Source organism: Vipera berus (assembly GCF_964194415.1).
Source record: "Vipera berus genome assembly, chromosome: 6".
In the NCBI taxonomy this organism is placed as follows: Eukaryota; Metazoa; Chordata; class Lepidosauria; order Squamata; family Viperidae; genus Vipera; species Vipera berus.
The window spans coordinates 4,019,270-4,041,754 of record NC_138208.1 but is presented as its reverse complement, the minus strand read 5'-3'; the positions used below and the strand labels follow the sequence as shown (position 1 = coordinate 4,041,754).

The window sequence follows — 22,485 nt, the reverse complement described above, 5'->3', positions numbered from 1 at the left end:
TATACCATTTCAGACAAATGGCTGTCCAACCTCTTCTTAAAAACCTCCAGTGTTGGAACACACACAACGTCTGGAGGCAAGTTCTATAAAATTCAAATAATCTGAATTTACCGGAGCCATTCAGATGAATAAACTCTCAGAAAGAAAAGTCTGACTTTAACACCTGGATTGACTTCGAAATGGCATCTTAATCATCGTAGGAGAAATGGGTGGTTTAATAAATAAGCTAAACAGATAATCAATGTAAAAATAGTGTAGTGGCAAATCAATCTCAAGAAACGAACAAAGAAACATAATGGAATTCTGTGAAAAATCCACGTCCATGCCAGGATCAACAGCAACACTAGCACACAACACACACAAAAATAGACAAAGTCCTCGAGGTATAACAGTTCATTTAATGACCGTCCAAAGTTACAACAGCACTAGAAAAAAGTACTTATGACCGTTTTTCACAGTTAGCAACCATTGCAGCATCCCCGTGGGTCACATGATCAAAATCTAGATGCTTGGCAACTGGCATGTAATTGTGACGGTTGCAGCATCCTGGGGTCACATGATCTTCTTTTGTGACCTTCGGTCAAGCAAAGTCAATGCGGAAGGCAGATTCAGTTAACAACCTTGTTACTCACTTAACAACTTCTGTGATTCACTTAACGACTGCGGCCGCAAAGGTCGCAAAATGGGGCAAAACTCACTTAAAACAACTGTCTCATTTAGCGACAGAAATTTTGGGCTCGCTTGTGGCCATAAGTCAAGGGCTACCTCTATGAGTAATACTGGACGATACCGGCGTAGACAGAATTTTGATGATCTTGCCTATAAAAATTCAGATAATAAGGTCAGCATTGTTTAAAAATAATGGATAATATTTTTCTTAGGGTAAACGTTTTCTCACAACGTGACTTTGGACCAACTTAATTTAAGACAGGCTGTCTCCCCAAAACTCTGCGGAACGTAAAAGTGAGTTTGACTTATCTGAGAATGTCGGTGTGCAGTTTATTCAGCTTAATTATCTGCAATGTGGATGGCTTGATCCCAGTGTTATGGCTGCTGTGAAGTTTTACAAAACTGCCAGAGATTTCGAAGGAAGTAATTAAGGCTCTTTAAGCCAATAATCTGTATTTACAGGGGGAGGACGCTACACGCAACCTATTTCGATGAGTTCAGAAGTGACATTGAATGCCCTATTCTTAAGCAGCGGAGGGTTGCTTTAAAAAAGGCGCAATTATTTTCCTTTAATCTTACAATGAGATTATGGCAGCAAAGTATTTATCTGGTAAAGGAGAATGTTTGTAGCTCAGGGTTGAAATGAGGGGGTCCTTGGTGCCCTTAGCCTGAGCTTGGATGTTTTCCTGCAGACGTTTCATTAACAAAGTAGGAAACTTCATCAGTGCTAGAAGGGAGGGGGGTTTGCAGAGAGGAGGAGGAGGAGGAGGAGGAGGAGGAGGAGGAGGAGGAGGAGGAGGAGGAGGAGGAGGAGGAGGAGAACAGTGACTGTGGGGTCCTTGGTGCACTCTGAGCTTGGTTGTTTCCTTGCAGACGTTTCATTACCAAACTAGGTAACATCATCAGTGCTAGAAGGGAGAGGAGGAGGAGGAGGAGGATTGTGGGGTCCTTGGTGCTGTCTGAACATGCTTGTTTCCTTGCAGACGTTTCATTACCAAACTAGGTAACATCATCAGTGCTAATAAGGAGTGGGCTGTGCTCTCAGTCTATATTCCACTGACTTTCCCTGTCAGTATTGCTTTGGATGGTCTTAGAAATTCTTCGGTTGGGCTGTTTGCTGTTGGCTAGTTTGGCAATTCCTTAATTGGGGCATTGTTTACTTTTTAATTGTTGGCCTGATCTTAATCTTGGAGTTAATAATCTACACTCATCTGAGTGCTGCTTGCCGATTAGGCGATATTTTGGTGTTTTTGTTCCCTTTTTGGCTTGTTGATTATCTCTTTTGTATAGGATATAGATATTTGTTTATGTCTATGTGTCTATTGATAACCAAGTCGTCACAGCGCTAGACTTCCAGGAATTCTGAACTTAGCTTGGTCTAGGTCCTAGGATAGTCACAGTTTTTCCAGTTGAAACTGCTGTAATGCCTGTCCATGCATTATAAAATTAAAAGAGTTTTCATCCTGCCTTCTGACTCTACTTGTTCACTATACTTCAGAAAGGATGTTGAGATGCTGGAAAGAATTCAGAGAAGAGCAACTAAGAGGATCCAAGGCCTGGAGACTAAAACATATGAAGAACGGCTGCGGGAATTTAGGTTTGGCTAATCTAAAGAAAAGAAGAAACGGGGGTGACATGATAGCAGCATTTCAGTCTTTGAGGGTCTGCCACAAAGAAGAGGGGGGCCAAATTATTTTCCAAAGCACCTGAAGGCAGGACAAGAAACTCATCAAATTTGCAGACGACACCAAGCTGGCAGGAATAGCCAATACTCCAGAAGATAGGCTTAAAATACAGGAGGATCTGGACAGACTCGAACACTGGGCACTATCTAACAAAATGAAATTCAATGGTGAAAAAAGTAAGGTTCTTCATTTAGACAGGAAAAATCAAATGCACAGGTATAGTATAGGTGGTACCTTGCTCAATAGTAGTAACTGCGAGAGGGATCTCGGAGTCCTAGTGGACAATCACTTCAATATGAGCCAGCAGTGTGCTGCAGCTGCCAAAAAAGCCAACACAGTGCTAGGCTGCATTAACAGAGGGATAGAATCAAGATCACGTAAAGTACTAATACCACTTTACAATGCCTTGGTAAGGCCACACCTGGAATACTGCATCCAGTTTTGGTCACCACGATGTAAAAAAGATGTCGAGACTCTAGAAAGAGTACAGAGAAGAGCAACAAAGATGATTGGGGGACTGGAGGCTAAAACATATAGGGAACGGTTGCTGGAATTGGGTATGTGTAGTTTAACGAAGAGAAGGGTGAGGGGTGACAGGATAGCAGTGTTCCAATATCTCAGGGGCTGCCCCAAAGAAGAGGGAGCCAAGCTATTCTCCAAAGCGCCTGAAGGCAGGACAAGAAGCAATGGATGGAAACTAGTCAAGGAGAGAAGCAACCTAGAACTAAGGAGAAACTTCCTGACAGTTAGAACAATTAACCAGTGGAACAACCTGCCTCCAGAGGTGGTGAATGCTCCAACACTGGAAGTTTTTAAGAAGAGACTGGACAGCCACTTGTCTGAAACGATACAGGATCTCCTGCTTGAGCAGGGGGCTGGACTAGAAGACCTCCAAGGTCCCTTCTAGCTCTATTCTATTCTAATTGGCATTATGGATGTATTCTGCTAGCCTTCTGCCTCTTTTTAACAGGAAGCAAACCAATCAAACAGTTAACAACCCTGACAGAATACAAATTGAGAAACCGCCCCCCACTCCTTACTAGCACTGATGATATTACCTAGCCGGGTGATGAAATGTCTGCAAGAAAATAGTCAAACGTGGAAAGCCCTTATTTGAGATGTACCAAACATTTTAGGGAATACTTAAGCAAGTCAGGTTGCTACGTGTATGCTGCTGGCAATCCAATTCAAGTGTCTGACAGTATCATACCATAAATGCTAGATTTTGGATTGAAATCTTAAAAAAAAGCATTAGCATAGCTTTACACCATTTGTTGTAGATTTGAGATGCATATGTCCTGCTTGGCTGGCACCCCACTATTTGGAGTCTATCAATAAATGTTTTTCAACCCCTTTTTAAATAATATTATATCATATGGTTAACCTAATTGAACATATGTATTTTTTCATCAGTGTGGGGTAGTGGATAATTCAGTTTCCTAGGAAACTCTGTTCAATTGTCTTTCTCCCAACAAATAAGTATCTTGCTCGGATATCTGCTTGACGCTACCCTTGAAAAAAAATGACAGTTATTGCTAACTCTTCAGAACCGAAGAGATTTGTGTGGAAAGGCAGCTCCGTTAAAACTTAAAATATTTTCCTCTTTCTGCACTGCTTGACGTAGAATAATGGAAGTCACCAAATGGTTGAGGAATGTCTCGTGCTTTACTGCATGTTATTTGAATACTTTGGCAGCTTTAGTTTTAACCTCACCAAATAAATAATAACAAAAACATTTTCCTTTCCCCCCCCCCCCCCGCCCCCGGCCATTCCTGAAACTGTTTGAAACCCTGGAACAGGGATCTTCAAACTTGGCCCTTTTATGACTTGTGGACTTCAACTCCCAGAATTCCCCAGCCAGCGTGCCTGGCTGAGGAATTCTGGGAGGGGTCTTCAAACCTGGCCCTTTTATGACTTGTGGACTTCAACTCCCAGAATTCCCCAGCCAGCGTGCCTGGCTGAGGAATTCTGGGAGGGGTGTTCAAACCTGGCCCTTTTATGACTTGTGGACTTCAACTCCCAGAATTCCCCAGCCAGCATGCCAGGCTGAGGAATTCTGGGTGGGGTCTTCAAACCTGGCCCTTTTATGACTTGTGGACTTCAACTCCCAGAATTCCCCAGCCAGCGTGCCTGGCTGAGGAATTTTGGGAGTTGAAGTCCACAAGTCAGAAATGGGCCAGGTTTGAAGACCCCTGCCCTTGAAGGACCATCGTTTTGCCTTCTAGCTACAGCAGATCCCCTTGTTCTCTTGACATTCAAGAGATCCATATTGGCTTCTCTTTTAGAAGATTGGCTGACCAGATCTTTTTTTTGTTTTCCCAGTCGAGGAAGATCATTCTGTCAATTTAGGAGAAAATTGCGAGCTCTCTTCAGGAAAATGGCGGTGTTAGGAAGGGGGGGAAACAACTCTTTGAGCAATTTGTCATATTTGACTTCTTGTTCATCAGGCAGCACCCTGACACCGCCGCAAACTCCACAGTAGAAGAAAAACGTGAGGGGAAAATAAAATGGCCGACCATCAATTGGACGGTCTTGCTGCAAAGCTAAAGGGCACATGGCAATTAATCCCTCATGGGTGGCCAACGATTGCTTTCAGTGCAAGAATTAAAAGCCAAAGGGTAATTCTGAAATGGCGGAGAGTCACAGCCAGAAAGCCAGGGAACAATTTTTGTTCTTCGGTCCCGGAGGTTTTGTCTCTTTAACTATTCAGCGCCTCTTCTTTCCACACTGACAGCTCCCACCCATGGTACCGAAGGTCTTTTGCATCTTCTGAAATGTGCCGCTGAGCAACTCTAATGCCAGAACCTCTAATTAGGCCTCAGAAATGTCTCTTTTTCAAACATGCTCTGTCATTTCGGATACACACACCAATATATCTGTCGTCTCTAAGTGACAGAAGCACCAAGTGGAATAGCAAGGCAAGATTAGACGGCGGGCTCTGGGAGGATTGCATTTGCAGAAAATTTATACAGATTTCTCTTTTTCTCTTTATTTCTCTCTCTCTCTCTCTCTCTCTCTCTCTCTCTCTCTCTCTCTCTCTCTCTTTATCATTCTCTCTTTTTATCTCTCTCTTTTTTCTCTTTCTCTCTCTTTCTCTCTCTTTCTTTATCACTCTTTTTATCTCTCTCTTTTCTCTCTCTCTCTCTTTCTCTCTCTTTCTTTCTTTCTCTCTCTCTCACTTTCTTTATCACTCTCTTTTATCTCTCTCTTTCTCTTTTTTCTCTCTCTCTCTCTTTCTCTTTATTTCTCTCTTTTCTCTCTTTTTTCTCTTTCTCTCTCTCTTTCTCTCTCTCTCTTTCTTTATCACTCTTTCTCTTTTTATCTCTCACTCTTTCTCTTTTTTCTCTCTTTCTCTTTATTTGCCTTTCTCTCTTTTTTCTCTTTCTTTCTCTTCCTTTCTCTCTCTCTCTTCCTTTCTCTCTCTCTCTTTCTCTCTTTCAGTCTCTCTCTCTCCTCTCTATCTCTTTCTCTCTCTCTCTGTTGCTCAAACTGAGAGCAAGCCTCTAAAAAAATGTATTGCCACCAAAATGCGATTTACAAACGTGGCGTTCTACAAATCAATTAAGGAGGCCACTTTACGACATTCCCCACTTTATGTCACTTTTATGACATTCCCAGAAATGGCTTCGCGAGCCATTCTGGCAACATTTCTAAATGGCAAACATTTACCGTTGCCGCTTTTGCGAATCCTTATTGCATTTTAGGATTTCAATACACGTTTAATAATGCCCAACGTGCAGCCACAATTGAGCCCCAAATTTACGTTGCTAAAGGAGACTGTTATTGTGCCCCATTTTACCACCTTTCTCGTTAAATGAATCGCTGAGGTTGTTAAATTAGTAACCCAGTCGTTAAGTGAATCTGCCTTTTTCCCATTGACTTTTTCCCGTCAGGAGGTCACAAAAGGGGATTCAACATGACCCTGGGGCACTGCAAGTGTCATAAATATGAGTCAGTTGCCAAAGGTCTGAATTTTGATCACGTGACCATCGGGACGCTGCAGCGGTCGTAAGTGTGAAAAACGGTCTTAGGTCACTTTTTAAAGTGCCGTTGTAACTTCGAACGGTCGCTAAATGAACCGTTGTAGGAAACCTCTGATACCAAAATTGTGCTTTGCTCCTAGGAGGAATCAGGTTTATACGCCCCTCCTTTTTCTTCACTGCGGTTTCCTGTTGCCTTGATTGGCAAAAACAAACCAACAACCCCTCAACAAGATATATTTGCTTTACAACCAGTAGCGTAAATTGGACATCCTGGCTTACGAAAGAACTGGAAAGCGTATTTTGCCAGTCTGAGCAAAGAGCCAAGCTTGATTTGCAGCAAAAGAGGAAGCAGCAGGCAGATCTTTCTCTGTCTTACTTAAAGTTGAGGGGAAACCTCTCTCCCAGCCAACCTTTGCGTCTCTTGAGGCTGTCAAGAATGGTCTCTCTCTCTCTCTCTCTGCCTTCATCCTTGACTTATTGCATCTCTCAAGATTCTAGCAGTCAAAGTCTGTTGTCTTCCTTTTCCCTCCCTAACTATTCCCCGGTTGCACCCGGAGCAGCGTCCATCAACTTGCAAATAGGATCTGTCTTGTTTCTCATCTTTCTTGCTCTGGAAGCCTATCTAGATGAAGAGATGGATAAAGAGGGAGGGAGGGAGGGAGGGAGGGAGGGAAGGAAGGAAGGAAGGAAGGAAGGAAGGAAGGAAGGAAGGAAGGAAGGAAGGAGGAACGAAGGAGGGAGGGAGGAAGGTAGGAAGGAGGGAGGGAGGAAGGAAGGAAGGAAGGAAGGAGAGAAAGGAGGGAAGGAAAGGAAGGAATAAGGAGGGAGAGAGGAGAGAAGGAGGGAAGATAGAGAGGGAGGAAGAAAGATAATGGAATGATAACAAAAGAAGGATGGATAGATGGAAGGATGGAAGGAAGGAGAGAGAGAGAAGGAGGGAAGGAATGAAGAGGAAGGGAGGAGAGAAGGAGGGAAGACAGGGAGGGAGGGAGGGAGAAGGGAAGGGAGGAAGATAATAGAATAATAGAAGGAAAGAAGGAAGATAACAGAATGATAAGGAAAGAAAGGATGGAGGGAAGGAAGGAAGGAGAGAGAGAAAAAGGAAGGAATGAAGAGGAAGGGAGGAGAGAAGGAGGGAAGACAGGGAGGGAGGGAGGGAGAAGGGAAGGGAGGAAGATAATAGAATAATAGAAGGAAAGAAGGAAGATAACAGAATGATAAGGAAAGAAAGGATGGAGGGAAGGAAGGAAGGAGAGAGAGAAGGAGGGAAGGAAGGAATGAAGAGGAAGGGAGGAGAGAAGGAGGGAAGACAGGGAGGGAGGGAGGGAGAAGGGAAGGGAGGAAGATAATAGAATAATAGAAGGAAAGAAGGAAGATAACAGAATGATAAGGAAAGAAAGGATGGAGGGAAGGAAGGAAGGAAGGAGAGAGAGAAGGAGGGAAGGAAGGAATGAAGAGGGAGAGAGGAGAGAAGGAGGGAAGACAGGGAGGGAGGGAGGGAGGGAGGAGGGAGGGGAGGAAGATAATAGAAAAATAGAGAAGGAAAGAAGGAAGATAACAGAATGATAAGGAAGGAAGGAAGGAAGGAAGGAAGGAAGGAAGGAAAGAGGAAGGAAAGGATTGAACAGAGAGGGAGGATAAGAGGAAAGGGAAGGAGGGTGTAAGGGAGAAGAATTTATCTTATCAGAGAGAAAAAACCTCAGCACTTGAGTAAAGAAATGTGTATATCCCCCTGAGCATCTTTCGAACCTTATTCTCGTACAACATCAAATGAAATCGCTCTCGGTGTGCTCCTTTCGTCACCTTTACCTAACTAAAAGTTGTCCACTTAGATTTTTAAAAATGTGACTGAATCTGCTTACTTGTTTCCCAATATTTGTTATTTCTTGTTGAACGCATGCGTTTTTCTCCCCCCACACACACACATTGTTCAGTTGTTTTGTTCGTAGTTGATGCTTCCCCCCCCCCTTCTTTCTATTTTGCATTTTAACTTTGGAGATAAACAATCTTTTATATGTCTATAAGAAACAGGCAAGATGCAAGGAATGTTTGGCAGGACTAAACGGGGCAGTAGAAAAACAAGCTTTTCCTTTAAAGCTGCCTGACAATCTATCATAGAAAATGTTTTGAAATGAAAGAGGTCACAGTATCTTTAAAAATCATATTTTATGCAGTTTCTTATGAATATTAACGATCCCATTCGTTTGGGTTTGCTCTCTTAACTTCTAAAATAAAGTAGGTATTGGCTTTCAGACGAGATAAGACACATACTGTAATATATATTTGAACTGATACCGGAGGAATAAATTTTGCTCCTTTACCCATAAGTGCAAGAAAAATGTATAAAGATGCATTTATGAGTTCCATATATTTCTTTTGACATCTGTATAGGAAGCTCTTTAAAGTTTGTACTTGGTATATTTTTTTCTCAATGAAAACCCACAATTTTAAGGATGCTTCTGAGTGGGTTAGGACGCTGAGCCTGTCAATCAGAAGGTCGGCAGTTTGGCGGGTTGAATCCCGAGTGCCGCATAGCAGAGTGAGCGCCTGTTACTCGTCCCAGCTTCTGCCAACCTAGCGGTTCGAAAGCACGTAAAAATGCAAGTAGAAAAATAGGGACCGCTACGGTGGGAAGGTAACAGCCTTCCGTGCGCCTTTGGCGTCTAGTCCTGCCGGCCACATGACCACGAGGATGTCCTCGGACAAGCGCTGGCTCTTCGGCTTTGAAACGGAGATGAGCACCTAGAGTCGGAAACGACTAGCATGCATGTGCGGGGAAACCTTTACCTTTACCATTTTTTAACCCCACATAATCTCTTTTAATCTTTAGAAATCAAATTCTCTAGAAAACTCAGTGTTATGTTATTATGAATTTCCTCTGTTTCCCAGTTACGTGTAACCTGTCTATTTGGTGAATAGCAAGATTGTCAGTTACATCTTTTGCAAAACATTTAATTGCCTCGAAATTGTTGCGTTTCAACAAAATAACTCCAGCTGCTTTGGAAGGAGAGAATAATAACTATGCTCAATCATTTTCCTGAGCACACTGAAGAAAGTTATATGGACTTTGGATAGATCCACGACAGCCCTAGTAAGACTACATTTAGAATACTGCATCCAGTTTTGGTCACCCCACCACAAAAAAAGATGTTGAGATTTTGGAAAAAATTCAGAGACGAGCAACAAAGGTGATTAGGGGTCGAGAAGCTGTAACATATGAAGAACGGTTGCAGAAATTGGGAATGTCTAGTTTAATGAAGAGAAGGATTATGGTGACATGATAGAGGTGTTCCAATATTTGAGGGGCTGCCCCAAAGAAGAAGGAGTCAAGCTATTCTCCAAAGCACCTGAAGGCAGGACAAGAAGCAACGGATGGAAACTAATCAAGGAGAGAAGCAACCTGGAATTAAGGAGGAATTTCCTGACAGTCAGAACAATTAACCAGTGGAACTACCTGCCTTCAGAAGCGGTGAAAGCTCCAACACTGGAAGTTTTTAAGAAGAGACTGGACAGCCATTTGTCTGAAATGATATAGGGTTTCTTGCCTGAGCAGGGGGTTGGACTAGATGACCTCCAAGGTCCCTTCCAACAACAACATCATCATCATCATTATTATTATTATTATCATAAAATCTGGGTGGAGGGGGAAGGAAGAACCTCTGAACAATATAATAAAAAGGGAACATAACAAATCATAACTGTGCTTGCATATCCTGGTGTGGAAAAGGGGTGTCTGCAAGCAGCGATGTTCACAATCAGAGCCGTGCAATAACTGCACAAGCTGAGCTGGATGCTGTTGTTGTTGTTGTTGTTGTTAATATTCCCTATCTGGGGACTAAATAAAAAGAAGGCGAAAAATTTAAAAACCCAATGGCTGAATTTCCTATTTGCAATTGTCTTTGACTCTGCCCGTTGCTTGGAGCGATACAAATTTTGATATCAATACACACCTGTTCCATGGTTGGGATGACAACTGAAGCGATTCTCTTATCGACTGCAGCCAGAAAGGATTTGTAAAACGGGGCAAAAATCACTCATCTCTCTTAGCAACGGCAATTTTGGACTTGTGTTGCGGTCGTGAACCGAGGACTACTCATCATTTGAATCTGACGGAAGCAGTGTGAAAATCTGTAGTAGTGCTCCGTTGTTTTAGATAGCACTGCATTTCCTCCAAAGGTCTAGCGCAGACATGTCAAACTCGCGATGTCACGCGACATCGCGCGACGAATCGGAACTTTTTCCCCATTGCCGGCAATGGGATGGGCGCGGTTTCTCTGTGATGTGTCCGGCCCGTGGGCCGGCAATTTGACACCCCTGGTCTAGCTTCAGGTTCTTTTACATTCATCACCAGATGACAGAAATAACTATAACGATGGTCCTATCAAGTTGACTTTGCTACATCAGTTGTGACTATTCTTAACCCCGCCCCCTCCCAGGTGGAGTTTCACTGTGAACCCATTTTGAAACAGCAGGTGCCTTGTTTGCATCCTTTTTGTGCTAGCTGCCAGATCACATAAGGTCTTCCGGAAATCTACCCAGTGATTAATTAATGCCTATAATCACAATCTAGGCCTTTGAACTATGGTGCTGGAGAAGACTCTTGCGAGTCCCTTGGACTGCAAGGCGATCAAACCAGTCAGTCCTAGAGGAGATCAACCCTGACTGCTCTTTAGAAGGCCAGATCCTGAAGCTAAAAATCAAATACTTTGGCCACCTAATGAGAAGGAAGGACTCACTGGAGAAGAGCCTCATGCTGGGAAAGATTGAGGGCAAGAGAAGAAGGGGACGACAGAGAATGAGGTGGCTGGATGGAGTCACTGAAGCAGTAGGCGTGAGCCTAAATGGACTCCAGAAGATGGTAGAGGACAGGAAGGCCTGGAGGAACATTGTCCATAGGGTCGCGATGGGTCGGACAAGACTTCGCAACTAACAACAACATAGTCACAATCTATAAAAAAAAAATTCCAGATGCAGAAGAGAATTCCACTTCTGGTTCATAATAATAATCATAATCGTAAAGTTGAAAGGGACCTTGGAGGTCATCTAGTCCAACCCCCTGCTCAGGCAGGAAACCCTATACTGTTATTAACCAGCAATTCTATTCACTTCTGCTACTAACTCAAGGAAGCAGTCGGGTTCCTTATATAACATGACTAAAAACAAACATTATACTTTCTAATAGTGAATACTAAAAGCCGGAAGTTATAAATACAATATTTATTTAAAAAAAGAAGAAGAATAAAAGAAGCAAGGTAAAGGGCCTACCTAATGAATTCAACAGAGAACAAGGATGGCGAGAGAGGATAGCTTGACGTCCCCAATTTGTTTAGTGGCCGTTTGAAGTTACGACGGCGCTGGGCAAAAAAAGGGACTTCCTGACCGTTTTTCATACTTACGACCTTGGCAGCCTTCCCCGTGGTCACTTGATCAAAATTTGGGCACTTGAGAACTGACCTGTGTTTATGATGGTTGCAGTGTACTGGTGTGTGTGGGGGGGTGTCATGGAGTAGTGGGATTCAAATAGGTGAACAACCGCTTCTCAGTATGGATTCCGCTTCCAGAAGTCCGTTCTGGGCCTGGGCAACAAAAAATTAGCTACCGGTTCTGCCAAAGTGGTGTGAACTGGCTGAATTCCACCTCTGTATCTATCATCCATCCATCTATCTACCTATCTATCTATGTATCTATTTATCCATCCATCCAGTGGTGGGATTCAAATAGGTGAACAACCGGTTCTCTGTGTGGATCCCAATTCCGGATGTCCATTCTGGGCCTGGGCAACAAAAAATTAGCTACCGGTTCTGCCAAAGTGGTGTGAACTGGCTGAATTCCACCTCTGTATCTATCATCCATCCATCTATCTACCTATCTATCTATGTATCTATTTATCCATCCATCCAGTGGTGGGATTCAAATAGGTGAACAACTGGTTCTCTGTGTGGATCCCAATTCTGGATGTCCATTCTGGGCCTGGGCAACAAAAAATTAGCTACCGGTTCTGCCAAAGTGGTGTGAACTGGCTGAATTCCACCTCTGTATCTATCATCCATCCATCTATCTACCTATCTATCTATGTATCTATTTATCCATCCATCCAGTGGTGGGATTCAAATAGGTGAACAACCGGTTCTCTGTGTGGATCCCAATTCCGGATGTCCATTCTGGGCCTGGGCAACAAAAAATTAGCTACCGGTTCGGCTGAAGTGGTGCAAAACCAGCTGAATCCCACCACTCTATCTATCTATCTATCTATCTATCTATCTATCTATCTATCTATCTATCTATCCATCTACCTACCTACCTACCTACCTACCTACCTACCTACCTACCTACCTACCAACAGTGGTGGGATTCAAATAGATGAGCAACCGGTTCTCTGCGTGGATCCCACTTCTGGAAGTCCATTCTGGGCCCAGGCAACAAATAATTAGCTACCGGTTTGGCCGAAGTGGTGCGAACCGGCTGAATCCCACCACTGTATCTATCTATCTATCTATCTATCTATCTATCTATCTATCTATCTATCTATCTATCTATCTATCTATCTATCCATCCATCCATCCATCCATCCAGTGGTGGGATTCAAATAGGTGAACAACCGGTTCTCTGTGTGGATCCCAGTTCCAGAAGTCCATTCTGGGCCCGGGCAACCCAAAATTAGCTACCGGTTCTGCCGAAGCAGTGCAAACTGGCTGAATCCCACTCCTGGGGTCACATGACGCCCTTCAGTGACCTTCTGTCAAGCAAAGTCAATGGGGGAGTCCCTGTTTTTGTTTTTCCTTGAAGTAATTTCGCTTCTCCTCCAAGAAGCTCCTTCATTCGGAGCTGAAGAAGCTCCTTGGATTGAGAAGCAAAAGGTCTTCAAGGGGGAAACCCCCCCCAAAACCCCAGAAAGTCCAGTGGCCTCTTGGAGAAGCGTCTTTGGGACAACCGTGACCAACGTGAGTCAGGATCTCCGCAGACGTGGACCGAAACCGTCTTACCTTTGTTTTCCAGCTTCAGTTCTTCTGCTAGTAAGCTGTCCTGTCTATTGCCGAGTACAAATGCCAGAAAGGAGAGGATCAGGGCATCCAAGATTCCGATAATGGCCAAGATGTAGGCCCAGCGGATCGAACAAGCGCCCAGCGTGTACTTGTCGGTCTTCTCCCCACACATCCGCTTCACTTCTTTTGCATCCCAGCCATCGGGATAAATCATACAGCCCAGGATAAGGCAAAGAGCTGGGGAGAGAAAAGCGTATGGGGGAGGGAGGGAGGGAGGGAGGGGAAGGAGGAGGAGGAGGAGAAGAGGAGGAGTTGGTGGTAGATGGAGGAGGAGGAGGAGAAGGAGAGGAGGAGGAGGTGGTAGATAGAAGAAAGAGGAGGAGGAGGAGAAGGAGAGGAGGAGGAGGTGGTAGATAGAAGAAAGAGGAGGAGGAGGAGAAGGAGAAGAAGGAGGAGGAGGAGGTGGTAGATAGAAGGAGGAGGAGGAAGAGGAGGAGAGGAGGAGTTGGTGGTAGATGGAGGAGGAGGAGGAGAAGGAGAGGAGGAGGAGGTGGTAGATAGAAGAAAGAGGAGGAGGAGGAGAAGGAGAAGAAGGAGGAGGAGGAGGTGGTAGATAGAAGGAGGAGGAGGAAGAGGAGGAGAGGAGGAGTTGGTGGTAGATGGAGGAGGAGGAGGAGAAGGAGAGGAGGAGGAGGTGGTAGATAGAAGAAAGAGGAGGAGGAGGAGAAGGAGAGGAGGAGGAGGTGGTAGATAGAAGAAAGAGGAGGAGGAGGAGAAGGAGAAGAAGGAGGAGGAGGAGGTGGTAGATAGAAGGAGGAGGAGGAAGAGGAGGAGAGGAGGAGGGGGAGGAAGAGGAGAGAGAAGGGATAAAAACTTTAATCATGCGAAAGCTGCATTTCATTTGCTACTTGTTATTAGAGCATCTCCAGGACTGTATTTCTCATACACTTATTAGGAGAAAGTAAAAGATACGCCAGGTGCACCTGGGAGAAGGACAGTGGGGGGGGGGCTGTCTAAGACAGAGTCAGAACAAGGAAGCCATCGGTGGATGAAAGGCTTGAGTTGCAGGACAGGGCTGATTTGGCATCATAGAATTCCTTCCTCCCCCTCCTTTATTTCCTTCCTCCCTTTCTTCCTCCCTCCCTCGCTCTCCCTTCCTTCTTTCTTCCCTCCCCCTCCCTTTCCTCCCTCCCTCCCCCTCCCTCCCTTCCTTCCTCCCTTCCTTCCTCCCTTCCCTCCTTCCTTCCACCCTGCTTTCTGCTTCCTGTTGACCATCTTGTTGATTGACCTTTCTTTCTTTCTTTCTTTCTTTCTTTCTTTCTTTCTTTCTTTCTTTCTTTCTTTCTTTCTTTCTTTCTTTCTTTCTTTCTTTCCCCTCCTTCCTTCCTTCCTTCCTTCTTTCCTCCCTCCCTCCCTCTCCCCCCTTTCCTCCCTCCCTCCCTCCCTCCCTCCCTCTTCCTTCCTTCCTTCCTTCCTTCCTTCCTTCCTTCCTTCCTTCCTTCCTTCCTTCCACTCTCCTATCTGCTTCCTGTTGGCCATCTCTTCCTTCCTTCCTTCCTTCCTTCCTTCCTTCCTTCCTTCCTTCCTTCCTTCCTTCCTTCCATCCTTCCTTCCTTCCTTCCTTCCTTCCTTTCTTCCACTCTCCTTTCTGCTTCCTGTTGGCCATCTCTTCCTTCCTTCCTTCCTTCCTTCCTTCCTTCCTTCCTTCCTTCCTTCCTTCCTTCCTTCCTTCCCCTCCTTCTCCTTCCTTCCTTCTTTCCTCCCTCTCTCCCTCCCTTCTTTCCTCCCTCCCTCCCTATTATTTATTTAGCTTTTAGGGAATGAAAGGGACCTTGGAGGTCTTCTAGTCCAACCCCCCCCCCTTATACCATTCCAGACAAATGGTTGTCCAATCTCTTCTTGAAAACCTCCAGTGGTGGAACATCCATAATTCTGTCGCTGTTGCGTTGTGTTTATGTACTACATTAATGATTCTTGTGAGCGGATCTTTCGGCAACAGGCTGCTAAATATAACACAATAATATTTTCTTTTTTTAAAAAAAAACCCACATCTTGCTCATCTGTTCATGACATAGCAGGAAGTTCCCGCAATTTTTATAAAAGAAAACTTCTCCCTAGCACAGAGTACTTTCACGGATCTTGTACTTAGTGCCAAGAGGCTGAAAGCATAAGAACTTCTATATTTATTTCTCTGCTCGCTGATCTGATTTTTAAAATACCTAAATTAGCTTTTTCCCAGATTTGTCACAGTCAGTAGGAGTGAACACACACGCATGCATTTTTTTTATATTTTAATTTGGTCTGCTTGAAAGAGTCAGAGGCTTCAGAAAATATCCACTATTGAAATAAGCAGTTAAGGAAATCGAATGTGTCTATGCAGCTATTTAACGATCAGCTTTAAACTATGCAGGAATGGGAAATAAATTCAATTAAAACAGTTACCAAACAAAATACAAAGGGTTGCCCATCTTCTTTAAACATTTAAAACAGATTTGTGCAATACTTTAATTGAATTTCAGCTCGGCTGACTGCCAGGTGAAATGTCTTGACCCATGTCACCTTTGGAAAACAGAAAAAACTACTCTCTTCACTGCAGTGTATAATTTTCCTAAATTTTATTCTAATTAGCAATCTTCACATCCCACAAAAATGGTGCAAAGTGCAAGGCAGGGTTCGTTCTTGGATTCTCTTATCGCTGCCTGAAAGTAGAAGAGTATTTCTGAGACGCAGGTGGATTATCAGCCTAAATCATTTGAAGTGTAAAACTATTTTTTTTTCAACTGCTTATTGCGGTATAGCTGGAGTTCTGCACCGCCTTAAGGACAGCCAGATGTTAGATGTTGTACCTTGGCTTCAGTTTTGCCATGAAGGAACAATTCAGGCTAGGAATAAATCAGGGAGGATGGCTTTGGCGCGGTCCAACAGATGCTCAGGATTTTCATACGGCCACATTACCTAAAATACTTCAACAACAGAAAAAAGTAACGAAAACTGCAACTCCTTCCTTCCTTCCTTCCTTCCTTCCTTCCTTCCTTCCTTCCTTCCTTCCTTCCTTCCTTCCTTCCTTCCTTCCTTCCTTCCTTCCTTCCTTCCTGGACAGTCACTTGTCTGAAATGGTCTAGGGCAGGGGTCGGCAACCTTAAACACTCAAAGAGCCACTTGGACCCATTTCCCAGAGGGGAAAAAAAACACGGGGAGCTGCAAAACTCTCTCTCACACGTGCACGCAAGGGGGGAAATGTGACTGAAGAGTTTAATTAAAAAGAAATAGAGGCTGCTGTGTATGAGTTTCTCTCTCTCTCTCTCTCTCTCTCTCTCTCTCTCTCTCTCTCTCTCTCCCTCCTTCCCTCCCTCCCTCTCTTTCTCTTACTCCCTCTCTCCCTCTCCCCCCCTCTCTCTCCCTCTCTCTGGACAAACTGACACACATTCTTATTGGGCTGGCTCTCCTGCCCTTAAGAGCTGCTGCTTTCTGCTGCTTCCTGCTTCCTGTGGAGATGCAGCAAAGGCAGGAGCCCCGCCCAATAATCTTGTCAGCTTCTCAGAGAACAGTGTGAGTTGCACACACACCCAGAGAGAGAGAGAGAGAGAGAGAGACAGAGAGAGACAGAGAGAGAGAGAGAGACAGAGAGAGAGAGACAGAGAGAGAGAGAGACAGAGAGAGAGAGAGAGAGAAGGGAAGCACTAGTACCCCTCTCTGTCTCTCTCTCTGTGTGCAAATGGCTGGGAGCCGCAGGAGAAGGCTGAAAGAGCCGTATGCGGCTCCAGAGCCGTGGGTTGCCGACCCATGGTCTAGGGTCTCCCGCTTGAGCAGGGGGTTGGACTAGAAGGCCTCCAAGGTCCCTTCCAGCTCTATTCTGATTGTTTACTTTATTCATATGTACCATTTGTAATGAGACCCAGTTTAGCGTAGTGGCTAAGACATCAGGCGAGAAAGCGGGAGACTGAGCTTCAATCATGCCTTGGGCACAAAGCCAGCTGGCTGATCTTGGCCAGTCACTTTCTCTCAGCCCTAAGAAGGAGGCAACGTCGAACCACTTCTGAAAAACCTTGCCAAGGAAATTGCAGGGACGTATCCAGGTGGCGCGCAGAGCCCTCTCTGTGGGCACGCGCACCGTCACCCCAGTCCTAGGCCTTCAGCTGGGTTTTATAAAACCTTTTTGTTTTAGGCCTCCGCTGCCATGTGCAAAAATATATATATAAAAAATGGTTCAATCAATCAATCAATTTCAACTTCTTGCGGGGAAAAAAAAAAGATCTCGCAAAGTGAAATTGATGGATTGAACTTTTTAGTCCCACCCAGTCTGCTGTTACCACGGCAGCCACGCCCGCCCAATGGGCCACACCCACCCGGCACCTGACGATACATAAGTGGGTTTTGGGTTGCAGTTTGGGCACTCGGTCTCCAAAAGGTTGGCCATCACTATTCTAGGCTATCTTCAGTCATGGAAGATCCATAGATGATGACTTTCAGACAGTCATCATCCTCCATAGATGATGACTTTCAGACAGTCTCTGAGTCTGTCCCACCTTAAAACTCCTTAAAGAAAAGCAATAGATAAGTAGCGGATTTTTATGATGTATAACTAGTTAATAATTATTTTATTAATATTTTGACTATGGAGAGTTAAAGTGTGATAGAATTTAATGTTTTATTATTGTTGTTAGCATATTTTAGATTATGTTTGTTTGTATTATTATATCCTGTATTCAGCTCTGGGAAGTTGGGGAGGGGGGAGGGGAGGGGAGGGGGGTTGGGGAGAGGGGAGGGGGAGGAGGGTTTTTTTTTGTATTCAAAAATGTATTGTAAAACTTTTCAATAAAAAAAGAAAAGCAATAGGTAAGCCTAATTAATGGTTGTTGTTAGCTAAGTAAAATGTACTCCTATCACTTATATTAGAAGTTATTCTGGGGCATAGAGAAATGTTGATTTTTCTTAACGCAGAGGGCTTGTTTCTTTATTCTACCCGGTCCTTTGTGTGACTAAGGCACACACAATTTAAAGGGAGGCAAACCTGACCTTTTCCTGCAGCTCAACATATTATGACTGACATGTTGGGAAAATAAACCAAAATAAAACAGCCAGTGCCCAAATCTGGTGTAAATAAGTTTGTAAAACCTATGGACCGAGTCTACTAACGGTGATCACTCCCGGAAGGTAAGTTTTTTTTTCTTTCCTGTTGATGTTGATGGAAAAAGACACTTTTTTCGGGGTGGTGGTGTCTTTCCTCGAGAAAAACGAATTGGATCTGTCAAGTTAATCAGTAACACCGAAAGGTTGTGAACAGATGTTTGAAAACAAGCTTGTTTGGACAAAACCGAGATAGGGAAAGGAGACTTTTGGGGATAATTAATTGAAAGGTCAACGTGGAGAAACAACACGATTGCATTCAAAGAACAAAGTTGGCTGTGTGTTGTTGGTTTTTTTGCAGTTTCTATTTTATAAATATCTTTTTTTGCTTTTGGATATTCTTCTCCCGACCTACAAAACGGGCAAGAGACAGAGGCGGAAGCTTATGGCCACCGTCTCCTTATCCCCGTCAAGAAGACATGAAGATGCCTTACATTTGGTCTTTGTCTTGGTGAAAAGAAGGGGTGAGGGAAAAACTTTGAGTTGAGTTTTCTTTTTTTAAACACGCGGAAAACTGGATCATAATGACGGGTTTTTCTCCTTGTCTGCGTAAAAAAAAAAAAATACCCTTCGCCTGTGGCAAGGCAGATCGTCTTCACCATATGCATCCCATTTCAGTCGCTAAGTGAGATCGTTCTCAAACGAGCTGTGTTTCCGTTTTATGACCTTTCTCCTTAAGCGAATCACTGCCATTGTTAAATCAATCGCACAGTCCCTAAAGCGAACCTGCAGTTGTTAAGCGAATCGCGCAGACCTTAAGCAAATTCCCCCTTGATTTTGCTTGTCCAAAAGTCATAAAAGTGGATCACGTGACTCCGGGAACATCGCAACTGTCATTAAGTACATGTCAGTTGCCAAGCATCTGGATTTTGATCACGTGACCCTGGGGGGGGGAGGCTGCAACAGTCTGTAAAAATCAGACCGGGGAGGCCCCCCCCCCGAATGACAGTCATTGTCTGTTTGTTTGTTTTTAAAATGTTTTTAAGAGAATTCTCTTCTCTCCCAAACTATTTCTGATCAAAGGGGTTTGTATCCTAGCAACAAGCATTTACCTGGTGCATCCCCAGACACAAGAGTTGCAAAGAGTTTAATTGATGTTTATATAAGGAATACACAACGGTATTCAAAGCCTACCACTAAATATGTTATTTTTTTTCTCCAACAAGCACTTCAGTTTGAAAAGAATTGTCAAATTAATTCCCTCCCTTTGGATTAGAAATCTGTTTAGCAATAACAATTATCTACCAAGTGGCATTTTTGGCACAACCGCATTTTAGTCCTTGCACATTTTTTTCTTGCCAAATGTCTGTTACATATGTACAACCTTTCCTGGCCTTTTAACCATTGGATTAAGCAAAAAAAAAAAAAAGATTCTTTTTTTTTTATCTTTGACTTTATCTGAGATGCTGTGTAGCGTAGTAGTTAAGGTGTTGTAGTAGAAACTGGGAGAGTGTGAGTTCTAGTCCTCTGTTAGGTAGGAAAGGCAGCTGGGCGACTTGAGCCAGTCGCTTTCTCTCTGGCCGGCCCGCCTTGCAGGGTGAGTGTCATGGTTCCGATAGATACCATTTCAGACAAATGGCTGTCCAGTCTCTTAAATAAAAAAAAATCACATAAAAAATAAAATAAACTGATAAAAGTCCTGAAGGCAGGACAAGAAGCAACGGATGGAAACTAACGGAGGAGAGAAGCAACCTGGAACTTAAGGAGAAACTTCCCGACAGTGAGGACAATTAACCAGTGGAACTACCTGCCTCCAGAAGCTGTGGATGCTCCAACACTGGAAATTTTTAAGAAGAGACTGGACAGCTATTTGTCTGAAATGGCATAGTTTCCTGCCTGAGCAGGGGGTTGGACTAGAAGCAGGTGCAATGAACAGAGAAGGCTGATCCGTGGCGGTGATTTCGAAAAGAAAATATTCTTCCATTCCAGGTTTCTTCTCCAAATGAGATGAATTCCAGAAAAGCCAGCTGTTTCAAAATGTTGTGTTTAGAACAGTTGCCGTGTCTTATCTTGAACAATAGTTGAGGATTGTTGGCATTTAAGGGGAAGAAAAAACATTCATAAGTTTATAGTTGCTTACTTTAATTTTACCTCTACTCCGCCTCCTGCCCAATGGCCAGTGGGGGGGGGGGGACAGTAGGTTCTTGATGGAGTCAAGACAATGAACAGGCTCACCCCGAAAAGAGCCCAAACTTTTATTGAAGTGGAGCAGTGGGCTAATGCCTCCTTAAGTAACACCAGCTGCCTGCAATGAGTGCAGGTTCGAGTCCCACCAGGCTCAAGGTTGACTCAGCCTTCCATCCTTCCGAGGTAGGTAAAATGAGGACCCAGATTGTGGGGGGCAATTAAGCTGACTTTGTAATAATGCCGCTTGGGGTGTGTGTGTGAAAGCCCTAATAAGCAGGCATGTACATAGAATGAAGGCTACTGCTAAGCTTGTAAGCCGCCCTGAGTCTTCGGAGAAGGGCGGGATATAAATGGAATTAAAATAAAATAAATAAATAAAAAATATGTCAAGTTTCCGATGTATGGGCTTTTCAAGTGACTTGACATGATATAAATGGCAACAGAAGCTATACCTAAATGTCTTTTCTGCGGACAGAAATTCGAAACAGCATCTTCTCGGCGAAGTCTACACCAAGGATGTCCAACCTTGTCAACTTCAAGACTTCAACTTCCAAAGGTGCTTTTTTTCAAAAGGCAACTGGACTCCCCCCCCCTTGAAGACGTTTCTCTTCTCACCCAAGAAGCTTCTTCAGTTCTAACTGAATGGTGGGGACTTTGCTTTGGGGCACTTTGCTTTGCCTCAGAACTGAAGAAGCTTCTTGGATGAGAAGCGAAACGGACTGCCACCTGTCAGAAATGGTGTAGGGACTCCTGCTTGGCAGGGGGTTGGACTAGATGACCTACAAGGTCCCTTCCAACTCTGGTATTCTAAATTCTAAAGGCTGGATACGTTCATGGAAGTCAAATCAATCGGAAGGTTTAAAGTCTTCTAGACTTAGCGTTACATCCAGGTGGGGGTAGCACCTCCCAAACATCAATTTTAGGGAAGAAATTGGAGACAAATAACCAGGGTGATTATTGTTTAAGCTTTCATCGTTCACAGTTACTGTACTAGGGAGGGGGGAAAGTTTTCGTTGCTTTTATGGGACCCTTTCCCCATTTTTAGCCAGAATAAGTGGACATTTGGACCTGATATTGGATATTGTTCGCTGAATTTCAGAGGATTATTTTTCGTAACCATTTCCTGCTGTCTTACTTATTGAAATGTGTAACTGGAATCCTACTGCTTATATTGGGTTGGGAAAAGAATATATTTCCATCCAAGACATCTCAAAGCATCGAAACAGTAAAACTAAGCTAACAAACAAATATATATCTACTGTAAAACCCTAACAGCAGACCACAGCATTGTTGTATGGTTCTGCCTGATAAATTCTCATTGTTACGGTTTGGAAATAGGGATGTCAGTACAAAGAAATCTAAATTGATATTGCTGTTATAATGGTAGAACCACTAAACATAAAAACAACAACAACCCTGTTTTTCTGTTCGCTACTAGCTACTAGAACAGACTGTGGGCAGATGTCGGGAAGATCCTTTAGGTTTGTCTAAGACTTTTCGGTATTCTAAAATGTGGAATATTGCCCTTGGAGAGAAAAATCACATGTCAATGTGAGATTAAAAGCTTTGTTAAGTTCTGAGTTGAGTGTGGGCTCCATTGAAAATAGCAGCCCCAAAGCTACAAAAAGCTTATGTGCCTTTCTAACAATTTTGAATTTTAATTCATTTGGGCAGTGGGTTCCCCCCCCTCTTCTCTTTCTTTCTTTTTGTATGTTTATACCAGGGGTCTTCAAACTTGGCCCTTTTATGACTCGTGGACTTCAACTCCCAGAATTCCTCAGCCAAATATGCTGACTGAGGAATTCTGGGAGTTGAAGTCCACGAGTCATAAAAGGGCCAAGTTTGAAGACCCCTGGTTTATACATTAGAAGCACATCATAAGGGGGGGGGGGGGAAGAAAAAAAAGATCCA

General features: G+C 43.8%; 1 protein-coding gene across 1 annotated transcript in view; it reads right to left on the bottom strand.

Moving 5' to 3' along the window:
• LHFPL3 (LHFPL tetraspan subfamily member 3) overlaps positions 1–22,485 on the bottom strand; it is a gene marked incomplete at both ends in the record, with an annotated part of 153,624 nt that overhangs the window by 41,706 nt on the left and 89,433 nt on the right. Inside the window, one exon of the mRNA XM_081331889.1 lies at positions 13,321–13,557. Coding sequence (XP_081188015.1) covers positions 13,321–13,557 — 237 coding nt within the window. The remainder of the gene's footprint in view (positions 1–13,320; positions 13,558–22,485) is intronic.